At 34.1% G+C, this 12127-nt stretch overlaps 1 protein-coding gene across 2 annotated transcripts in view; it reads left to right on the forward strand.

Annotated features, from left to right (window-relative positions):
- The window catches only part of FIG4 (FIG4 phosphoinositide 5-phosphatase), a 135599-nt gene that overhangs the window by 35022 nt on the left and 88450 nt on the right, over positions 1-12127 (forward strand). For both annotated transcript variants that reach the window (XM_003805509.4, XM_055114039.2), the window contains exons 4-6: positions 1159-1315; positions 6695-6745; positions 9198-9346. In XM_003805509.4, coding sequence (XP_003805557.4) covers positions 1159-1315; positions 6695-6745; positions 9198-9346 — 357 coding nt within the window. The remainder of the gene's footprint in view (positions 1-1158; positions 1316-6694; positions 6746-9197; positions 9347-12127) is intronic.

Below are 12127 nucleotides of genomic sequence, written 5' to 3' on the forward strand. Positions count from 1 at the left end.
TTTTTTTCTTGTAAATTTGTTTAAGTTCCTTGTAGATTCTGGATATTAGCCCTTTGTGAGATGGAGAGATTGCAACAATCTTCTCCCATTCTGTAGGTTACCTGTTCACTCTGATGATAGTTTCTTTTACTGTGCAGAAGCTCTTTAGTTTAATTAAATCCCATTTGTCAATTTTGGCTTTTATTGCCATTGCTTTTGGTGTTTTAGACATGAAGTCTTTGTCCACGCCTGTGTCTTGAATAGTATTGCCTACGTTTTCTTCTAGGGATTTTATGGTTTTAGGTTTTATATTTAAGTCTTTAATCCATCTTGAGTTAATTTTTGTATAAGGTGTAAGGAAGGGGTCCAGTTTCAGTTTTCTGCATATAGCTAGCTGGTTTTCCCAGCACCATTTATTAAATAGGGAATCCTTTCCCCATTGCTTGTTTTTGTCAGATTTGTCAAAGATCAGTTGGTTGTAGATGTGTGGTGTTATTTCTGAGGCCTCTGTTCTGTTCCATTGGTCTATATATCTGTTTTGGTACCAGTACCATGCTGTTTTGGTTACTGTAGCCTTGTAGTATGGTTTGAAGTCAGGTAGTGTGATGCCTCCAGCTTTGTTCTTTTTGCTTAGGATTGTCTTGGTGTCTTGGCTATGCGGGCTCTTTTTTGGTTCCATATGAAATTTAAAGTAGTTTTTTCTAATTCTGCAAAGAAAGTCAATGGTAGCTTGATGAGAATAGCATTGAATCTATAAATACTTTGGGAAGTATGGGCATTTTCACAATATTGATTCTTCTTACCCATGGGCATAGAATGTTTTTTCATTTGTTTGTGTCCTCTCTTACTTCCTTGAGCAGTGGTTTGTAGTTCTCCTTTAAGAGGTCTTTCACGTGCCTTGTAAGTTGTATTCCTAGGTATTTTATTCTCTTTGTAGCAATTGTGAATGGGAGATCACTCATGATTTGGCTCTGTTTACAGTAATATTTTTAAGTGAGATAAATGTCAGTATAGATAGTCTTAGAGAATAATTCTAAGACACCTGAAAATTTGTATGGCTATAAATCATAGAAATAATAAAGTGAGAAATGTATCAAAGGTCTTTGGCCTTTTAAATAGGCATCTAAAAGCCATTACTAAGTTCATAAAGCATATTTCTCTTTATTTTTTGTTGCATAGGTTTTGTCAGGTTCTTAGAAGGCTATTATATTGTGTTAATAACTAAAAGGAGGAAGATGGCGGATATTGGAGGTCATGCAATCTATAAGGTCGAAGATACAAATATGATCTATATACCCAATGATTCTGTACGGGTTACTCATCCTGATGAAGCTAGGTATGTATGGTGGTAACTACCTTTTTTTTTTTTTGGAGACAAGGTCTTGCCCTGTTGCCCAGGCTGGAAGGCTGGAATATAATGGCATGGTCATAGCTTGCTGTAGCCTTGGGCTCCCAGGCTCAAGTACTTTTTTTTAATGTCGTAGATCAGGTAGAAAACAAAATACAGTTTAGATATTACGAATGTTATGTAAAAAGATCAAATGTTGGCTCAGAATTTTAGAACTTTTGTTAAGAGCTGTTAAAAACCTCCATTATAGCAATTGGCAAGAATCAACAATGGCTACTATTAGGTGAGAGGTTGTTATTGAGGAATAGAATAATCACATAGTCCCAACATTTTAAACTCCATGGATCTCTTTGTTATTTACAGAGGAATAAGTATTTTTATGATGAAAAAAACAGCAGACATTCTTATCCAAATAATCAAACTTCGCATCACCAATAATGAAACGAAACTGACATTGTTTGACTCTCAGTGGGAAGGACACAGTTTACCTTAGTAGTTAAATATTGCTAAAAATATTTAACTTGAATCTAAGCATGGGGAACTAATCAGATAAATACATACCACTGGACTTCCTGCAAGATAACTGGCCTAGATTCTTAAAAGAATGTAAAAGTCATCAAAGACAAAAAACAAAGGACTGTTCCAGATTTTTAAACAGACGTGACAACTAAATGCAGATTTTGGTCGGATCCTGGGTTAAAAGTGCATGTACTTGTACACACATCCTCACACAAAGATCTAAAGGGCTTTATTTGGACAGTTTGTATGTGGACTACATACTAGTGATCTTGAATCAGTATTTAAATTTGGAGTATAATAATGGTTTGCGGTTACTGAGGAGATTGTCCTTGTTTATAACAGATACATGCTAAAATATTTAGGAGTGAAGTGTCATGATGTCTGCTACTTACAGTCAAGTGGTTTAGAAAAATAAAATGTACTTGTATATTTAAAGAGAGATAATATTTGTTTGTGTGTTTAAGGAGAGAGCGCTAAAAGTGAATTCAGAAGAAGGGCATAGTGGTGTTAATTGTACTTTTTTTTCCCTGCAATTTTTCCTGTATATCTGAAATGTTCAAAAGTTTTGGAGGAATTATTGGAACCTTGGAAACGTGGGAAAAGCTATTAACAAATTGATAAAATTGTAAAGGTTGAATTGATTTAATATTATGAAGATTAAAATGAAACAAAGAAATATTTATGAGTTTTTAGGATAGGTAACAGTTTAGATTTTAATTATATCCTGTACTTTTGTAGTGTTCCAATACATGAACCAAAATTTAAAGGTGATGCAGCCCTGTTGCTTGAGACCATCTTAGACAGTGGTTTTCTGGGCCCTTGTGATGTTGCTTTTGATGATGATTTGGAAGGCGGTTATTAGAAAATAATTTGTTTCATTTGAGGATAAGTACAGTTTATCAGAGTAGACCTTTTTCTTGCACTAACTGAAAAAAGTTATATCTGATACAGCTGATAGGAAGGCCTGCCTATACAGTGTATTGACTAAAAGTGAATCAGATTGACCAGAGCATGCGAACCCAGGGATAGGAAAAGTTCAAGAAGTTAATATTGTTTATAAGTCTCATCTTTATGATACTTTAGCCAAGAATGCTAATACAAATTATGTTATTGTATACAGTGATTTGGATATCTTTAAAGAGTAAAATTATGAGTAATAACATGTAGTAAATGGACTTATTCAGAATAAGATACAATTATATTAATAGTTTTTTATAGGTAAACTGAAGTAATATTACTAAATAGGAAAAACTTTTAACACTTATAAAACTATATAATCCAATAGTGTATCTAAGCAAAACTATTTGGTAAAATATTTGGAAATAAAATACAGTACTATTAAACATTTCATACATAATGTTTATCTCTGTAATGCATGATTGTTATCAATGTTAGAAAATTTACTAGAACAGTTCACCACATTAAAATATTGCTGGAAAAATTATCTTCTTAATGTTTGCAGAAAACATATTTGACAAAATTCAATACCCATTTGTGATAAAAGGTTTTAGCAAACTAGGAATATAAGCAGACTTTCTTAGTCTGATAAATGATACCTATTAAAAACCTATATCCAAAATTGTTCTTTGAAGTGAAACTTTAAAAGCATTACTTTTAATCAAGGTAAGGAACAATACAGAGGTATCTGCCGTCACTACTAACATTCAGCCTCATACTGAAAGTCCCTAGGCAGTGCCACAAGACTAGAAAAATAAGGCATAAAGCTTGAAAAGAAAAATTACTGTCATTATGCAAACAGCATCATTTCCTACTTGGAAAATTTGAGAATATCTACAAATTCTCAGAACTGATGAAAGAGTTCAGTAAGGTGACTAAGAAAAGATGGCTGGGCATGGTGGCTCACGCCTGTAATCCCAGTATTTTGGGAGGCTGAGGTGGGATGATTGAGCCCAGGAGGTTGAGGCTGCAATGAGCCATGTTTGTGCCACTGTACTCCAGCCTGGGTGACAGAGTGAGACCCTGCCTCAAAAAAAAAAAAAAAAAAAAAAAAAGATTAAAAGAAGAAAAAAGAAAAGATCAACATGTAAGACATACAGGAACCAGTAATATTTCCACACACTAGCAGTAACGAACTAGAAAATGTATAAGGTACCTGCCAATAAATATAACAAAAGCTATCCAAAACCTTATGGAAAAAACTTCAAACATTATTAAAAGATTTTTTAAATCTCTAAATAATTGGAGAGATGTCCCTTTTTCATGGATGAGGCTTGATATCTTGAAGATGTTAGTTTTCTCCAAAATTAATTTATAATTTTTTTTTCTTGAGACAAGGTCTCACTCTGTTACCCAGGCTGGAGTGCAGTGGTGCAATCTTGGCTCACTGCAGCTTTGAACTCCTGGGCTCAAGTGGTCCGCCCACCTCAGCCTCCCCAGTAGCTGGGACTACGGACACATGCCACCACGCCTGACTAATTTTTGTATTTTTGGCAGAAATAGGGTCTTTCTGTGTTGACCAGGCAGGTTTTGAACACCTGGGCTCAAACAATCCTCCCACCTTGGCCTCCCAAAGTCCTGGGATTACAGACATGAGCCACAGGGCCTGGCCAATTTATAAATTTAATGTAACATTGATCCAGATTCCAAGAGGATGTTTTGAGAATGGAACTTGACATGATTTTAAAAGTCATATGGAAAAGCAAATGTCTAAGCATGGTCCAGACAATTTAAACAAGAAAAACAAGAAGGGATAAAGTCAACAAGATGGTAAGACCTATAATAATTAAGATAATCAGGTAGTAAGCTATAGTAAATAAGACTGCTAAGTATTGGTGGAGGAATTGATGGGGGTCAATGAACAGTGTTGAGAAAGCCTAGAAAAAGATCCATTTTATGTGGCAAACTGGAATATGATAGAGTGAGCATTACAAGTCATTGGGGGAAAAGATGGGATAAATAGTGTTGGTTTTCCAGTTGGACAAAAATGAAATTTGATTCCATTCTCTGATAATATTCAGGAAGCAATTCCAGAAGTACAAAGATAATTTTAAGAAAATAAAGGTAAATATTTTTATAATCCTGGTATGGAAAAGGATTTTACAAACAAAATACAAAATGCGTAAACCATAAGGCAAACAATGCTATATTTGATACTGTAAATATTCAAAATGTATTTATAATCTAGACAAATTTTAGGAAACAAGCAGCAGTCTGAAAGTAGATATTTGTAACATATAACAATGATTATTATTTAGAATGTGGGAAGAATTTCTACAAATCAGTGAGAAAAAAATAAGCAACATAACTGAAAAATGGTTAAAAGGAACAGGCAGCTCACAGTAGAGGTTCTGAACCTTACCTAGTAATTTGGGAAATGCAAATTAAAAAGGTACCATTTTATTCTCATTAGTCAGTTTGGGAATAATCAGAATATCTGCTGTCATCAAATTATAGCAGAGATGTGGGAAATGAGTTGTATACTATGAGTTATACACTATGAGTTGGAGTGATATTTTAACCACTTAGAAGAACACTTTGGCAATTCCAGCATAATTGAAAATGCACGTTATCTACAGTGCACAGTGGTTCTTGTTTCCATGTATCTGCCCTAGAGAAACTCTTGCACATGTGTATGGGAAAACATGCATGGGATGCTCTTGGCAGCATTGTATCTTATAGTGGAGAACTAGGAAGAACCTAATGGTCTATCAGCAGACAATGGATAAATAAAGTGTGTCATGTGTAGTTGGCTTTCCTTATCCATGGGTTCCACCTCTGTGAATTCAACCAACCACAGATTGAAAATACTTGAAAAAAATTGTGTCTGTACTGAACATGTACAGATGTTTTTCTTGTCATTATTCCCTAAACAATAGAGTATAACAACTATAGAATTACATAGCATTTACATTGTATTAGGTATTAGAAGTAATCTAGAGGTAATTGAGAGTATACAGGAAGATGTGTATTGTGCGTTATGTGCAAATACTATGCCATTTTATATCAGGTGCTCGAGCATCTGCAGATTTTGTTATCTGAGGGAGGACCTGAAACCAACCCCCCACAGATACCGAGGGATGACTGTATATAGTGAAGACCAAACATTGATTACAAAGTGAACAAATTAAATCTATAACTTTCAACGTAACTAGGTTTCAAAAAATGAGTGAAAAAAGTAGGACAGTATACAAAGTTTGTAATGATTTGCATACACATTTTAAATATACAATATAATGCTATGTATTATTTAAAGATGGCTCTAATGTGATAAAAGTAAAGAGATGCATGGACTGGAAGGATTCACATCAGTGACAGGAAAATGGTTGCATTTGGAGCGAGAGAACAGGACTGGGGAAGTCTAAAGGGAATGTTAACTTTTTAAATTGTTTGTTATTTATCTTAAAAAGGTTGAAATAGATATTTTAAAATGTGAACACTTATTAATCATGAGTGACAGAAATGTGAACATTTTATTCTATACCTTTTTTGGTGTAAAAACTTACCAACTTAAAATTGTGGTGACCCACATTGCGCTTGTTGTTGTTGCTCTCCTCTCTCCATCCTCAAAGCATTTGCAAAGCATGTTGTAAAAGCAAAAACAGCATTTACTTCTGTCTTGCCCAAAGTCTGCTGTGCCCCCTACATGTAGATGCACGACTTTGCCTCTCACTGGCATAATCAGTGGTAAGGAACAGCCAAACTATAAAGTTAAAGGTCTCCAAAGGGATGATCAACAGACCTAGAATTGCTTTGGATGTAATCTAGATATGGTTTGAATTCCTCAGCTTTAATGAGCATATTTACAAATATAAATGTACATATGGGTTCATGTTAAACTGTGAGAAATAATAGTATTGGACAAATGAAATGTACTTTTTTTTTTTTTAGGTATATACGAATATTTCAAAATGTGGACCTATCTAGCAATTTTTACTTTAGGTAAGTGTGAGGTTAGTTTTGCTCCTATCAATCACATAAACTTTTATATTATTTTGCAGCGGGTAAAAGCAGAATGAGAACATAGTAGTACTTCTGTTTCTTTTTAGTCAACTTGTTTTATCTAAAAGCATTAAAATATGGCTATTTCTTCGTTTTAAAAATCTTATATTTGAAAATCCAAATGGATAAATTAAAGGATATTTATTCTCATTATAAAAATCATCGTTGTTTTAGGTAGGACTTAATGTATTTTAAAGAAATATTCTCATTTTGTAATCTTAAATTACAAAAATGAAATTTACATTCAGCCTGTAGTAAGAGTTGTAACAATTTCATTGTTCAACTTTTAGTAAATAATCTGGCAAAATTGGGTAAAAATAAATTAAAAATAGGAAGAACTGTTGCAATACTGGTGTACTGCTGGTGGCATTGTAAATTAACAGTTTCCTGAATGGCATTGAACATATATGAAAATATGTCCTAAGAAAATAACCAGGAGCAAAAATACAACTCTCCATTGGTAAAGAGACATTTATTGCTTCTCTATTTATAATAGCCCAAACAAGCAAACCAGATAATCCCGGGACATCCCAAATATTGATAATTGAAGAACAGGCAAGTAGATTATTACAGCATCATGATAAGTATTTTACTACCATTGATGTGACCAGTATGTGGGCCTGATAGATGCAATTATTGTGATAGATGGAAAATTCTATCAGCTATAATATCCAAAATAAAAATAGAACACAGTAAGGACTTGAGTCATAAGGACTAAAGGAGGACCTAGAGCATTTGTAGCTGTTGGTGTCACATACTACTGACAGGGTGCTTTGCATTAAAAATTATTTTAAATTATTAATATAGTTAACTATTTCTTTATGAAACAAAGAAAAACATGTCTACTACATGGGGTGAATTATGTCTTTATTGATGCAAACCTGAAGGAAGTTGATTATTTTAACAGAAATGGAGTGAAGGGCTCCTAAAGAAATAGTTTTTACTGCCACACACGTTTATTGAATGTATATTTTCATTGTATTTTTCGCCATCTTCTAGTTTTCAGTCTTTATGCCTAACTTTGTAGTGTTTGTGAATTATTATTGAAGCTCAGTGCTATTGTTAGAAATGGCCTTCTTCATATTTCTCAGTTTTGTCTGTATTTTTATACTCAGTTGTGATCAAGTCATTCTATAAGTAAATACATGTAGGTTAAAGTTTTTGTGCCTCATAAGTAGGCTTTTAAAAAGGTTATAATATATTCTTAAGACTCTCTAGAAAAAAGGAATTGTTTTAAATAGAAATAATTGATTGTTAAAAATCAGAAACCAACTTCTTAATATAGCTTTTATCCCTTTGAGATTAGATGCTGTTAAAATGAATGAATCCATCAAGCAAATGTGATACAATTGAACTTCACAGATGAAACAAATCAATTTCAATCAAATTATATGAATAAATAATAATTAAAATAATGTGTGTGACTCTCCAGACACAATTGTAACCATTTTAAAATATGACTAAAATACTTTAAAAACAAATTTGTATAAAATATTCAAAATACCTTCTGAAATTCTGTGCTAAAAATATATAGCTAGGCTCCTTTAGAGTTTCTAGTAAAAACTGGAAAGCCCCCTCAACACTTAAGAAATATATATACACACACACACTATACATATATATAGTATAGTATATATACACAACTATGTATATATGCATATTTATATATGCATATTTATATAGAGTATGCATATATAAATACTATATATAAATATAGAGTATAAATATATTTATATATAGATACTTTTAAAATATCTCTAGCTATATATAGAGAGAGAGCTAGAGATGCTTATTTAAAAGGTATTATGTGAGATCAAAATTGTAATGAAATTTAATTTGCACAGAGACGGTTATATTTTTGAAATGCCTTTTACTCTTCTAAAACATGTTTCACTGTAATGGCCTATATTATTTGCTTATTTCTGTTTTATGAAGTCAGTTATGATACCACCATTAATAATTAATAGAATTATTTTTGCTCCTGGGTAAACTAGGGTACAGAACTATGCAGTATTGCAGTGGATATTATAGATCTATAAAACCCCATACAGATTCATAGAAGGTGTGACCCTGTTTGCACAAGACCATCAACTTAGACTGATTTCAGTATGAAGCAAAAAATGCACATTGTACAAATCAAATAATGTAGGTTACTGACATTGTATTGTATATTTCCAGTCATGCAGATGCCTAGTCATGCAGTGAGATTTTTATTTCCAATTACATTTATATTTTGCTGTGTTTTACAGTGCTTATTTGAATAGCATTGCTTCCAAATAAAGTAATAGGTGCTAAGTAATTTAGTTCACAGATTTTAATTCTATATGGGCGCCAAGACCATGAAATATGCTTTGCTTTTGTAATTCTTATTAAGTTTCAATTCTGTTCTCAGTTACAGCTATGATTTGTCCCACTCACTTCAATATAATCTCACTGTCTTGCGAATGCCCCTGGAGATGTTAAAGTCAGAAACGACCCAGAATCGCCAAGAGAGCTTTGACATCTTTGAAGATGAAGGATTAATTACACAAGGTGGAAGCGGTAGGTGGTCTTGATATATCTAATGTATATTAATGTGGTATCCATGAAGTGATATCTTATTAAATTCACTCACATTTCCCTCATATTTGTCCATCCCTCTTTGCTGTTTGTCCTTACGTGGGGTTGTTTTGGATATGTGAAGTTGATCAATTCATTTTTATAGAGATATTAATCACCATGTGGTTTCATTTGTAGGCCAGCCACAAAATTGTATGCTGACATTTTCTAGCAATTATTCACGTACTTTTTATTGAATACATTCAAGCCTAGACTTTTACATGGTGTGCAGAGGTGAAGTTTACATGGATAATTTTTTTTAATATTAGATAATACACACTACTTATTTTCCTTCACAGAGACCAGTTTGTTATGGTCTGAGTTTTGAAAAAGAGTTACCATGGGTTGCCTATTATGTGCTAGACATTTACATGTAATATCTCTAATCCTCATAAAAAATCTGCTTAGTAGGTATAATGCTAGTTTTATAGAATTAAAGACTAAGTAGGAAACGGAGGCCTGGAAATGAAGATCATACAGCCATGTCAGGGAATCAATGCAGCAGGTCAGAGGTCGTTATTACTTTGATTGGTCCCAGCTTGACCCATCAGTCCTGCGTAGGTCTTGCCTCTGCAGGACTGCTGTAGGACCACTGTGGGACCACTCAGTGCCTCATCTAGGGTGCCCCTGAAATCCTGGACTAAACCAGTCACGCAATACCTTTATCGCCAGATTTTTGGGTTGGTCTAGCACTGTAAAGCTAGAGGCATTGCTAGTATGAATGTTGTAAGGGAAGTATTTCAATAGTTAAGACACTTTAGTTGTGTTCAGCTGACTGTGGAAAGTAAGTCAGTAGTGTCTTTGGGCTCCTTGCTCTGTGCAACTTAAATGATAGTGATGAACATGTGGGTGCAGAGGTGCAGAAGTAGAATCCAATCTAAAGTAGTCCCAGAAGATCTGCCCTTGCAGCACTCTCAAAAAGAAGCTGTGTTCTGTTAATGGTTTGCCAAAGGTTGTGATCAACTCTAAAAAGGTTTAGGCTGTTACTTAAACTGAATTTATCCCTGGCATTCCCCTTGACTCTTGTTAGTTTACTTGATTATCACTTGAGCTAAGGTCAAACCCAGGGCACCCTCCCTACTCCCAGATCATTAGATCACATACATTTGCCCTGGTTCAGACACTCTGGTGGTAACCCATACCACTAGAGACAGATAGAGGGCAAGACAACTGGTGTGTTTGAATATTTGCTTGCAACGCTTCTGAATGTCACAATTTGTAACACAAAAGCTGAAAGTATCACTAAATTTGCCCCACATGCCATCCAAAATCTGAATTTGAATATCTGTTCTGGGATGTGAATTAAGCCTCCAATGCTACTAAATTTTTTGCCGTCTCTGGAGCAATTCTACTTGATAGATATGAATAACAGGGTGTATTAGTTTCTTCTTGTTGCTGTGACAGATTACCTAGCTTAGTTGCTAAAATAACATAAATGTATCATCTTACAGAAGTCCACAGTGGGTCTCAGTGAGCCAAAATTAGCATATCAGCAGGATTGTATTCCTTTCCAGAGGCTCCAGGGGAGAATCAGTTTTCTTGCCCTTTCCATCTTCTGGGGGCTGCATTCATCCCCTGGCTCATGGCTCCCTTCCATCTTTAAGGCTACATTACATTACCTGACACTCACACTCCTATTTTCCTCTTTGACTTACAAGGACCCTGTGATTATATTGGACCCACTTAGATAATGCAGAATAATTTTCCCATCTCAAGGTCCTGATTAGGAACCTTAACTTCATCTGCAGCTTTAATTTCTTCTTGCCATGTAACGTAACAGTTCATATTCACAGTTTCTGGTGATTAGCCTGCATACATCTTTGTCGAAGGTGAGATTATTCTCTTATCGCACAGGGGTAAACTGATAAGAAACAGGGAGTGAGGGTAGAAGGTGTGAGAGTAGGTTGAAAAGGAAAACAATAAATTTTTAAAATAATCTTTACTGCATGTCAGGTACTTTGCATATACTATTTAATCTGAACAATATCTTTGAGGTGAGTAGTATTAACATCATCTTCTAGTTTAGAAAGTTGAAATTCAAAGACATTAAGTAACTTGCCTAAAGTCACAGAGTAAGTGACAAAACAGGACTCCTATTGATGTCTTTATTATTAATTCTCTCGTGTAATGCATTGAAAGGGCAGAGAAAGTTTAGCTTTTATGAATCAAATCTAAGTGTGGTATAGTGTATAAACAAATACTCTTAACAGATCATGTTTTGAGAAAAAAAAGGTCTTTATTAACTGCTATTCAGAACCATTACAGTCTTTTAAGCTATTATCTTATAAACATACTTTTAATTTTTCACTTCATGTAAGTTTTGTAAAACTCATTGCTGTTTAATACATTTATCTGGATATGCTAAAATTATGTTTGATGAAATTAATTTATTCATAGAGAAAAGGCCTGACATAATAATAACTGCCACCTATTGGAAGTATTTGTAATACACTAGGCTTATTCTAGGCCCCTTACGTGCATTATTAATTCATTTCATCCTTAAAACAACCACATGGTACAGGTGAGGGAGCAGAGGTGCCGTGCTCTGTAAGTAACACTCTTGATTGTGCCTGACCCTGCTGATGAGAGGCAGAGCCAGGATTTGGATCCAGGAACTTTGACCTCATAACCGTGTGCTCAACCGCTACTTCCTGCCACCTCTTGACTTTATTTATATATTTGTAACATGTCCTCAATTTCCTTGTCATTTTCTTTTCTCTCAAG

This window comes from Pan paniscus, chromosome 5 (assembly GCF_029289425.2).
Source record: "Pan paniscus chromosome 5, NHGRI_mPanPan1-v2.0_pri, whole genome shotgun sequence".
Lineage (NCBI taxonomy): Eukaryota > Metazoa > Chordata > Mammalia > Primates > Hominidae > Pan > Pan paniscus.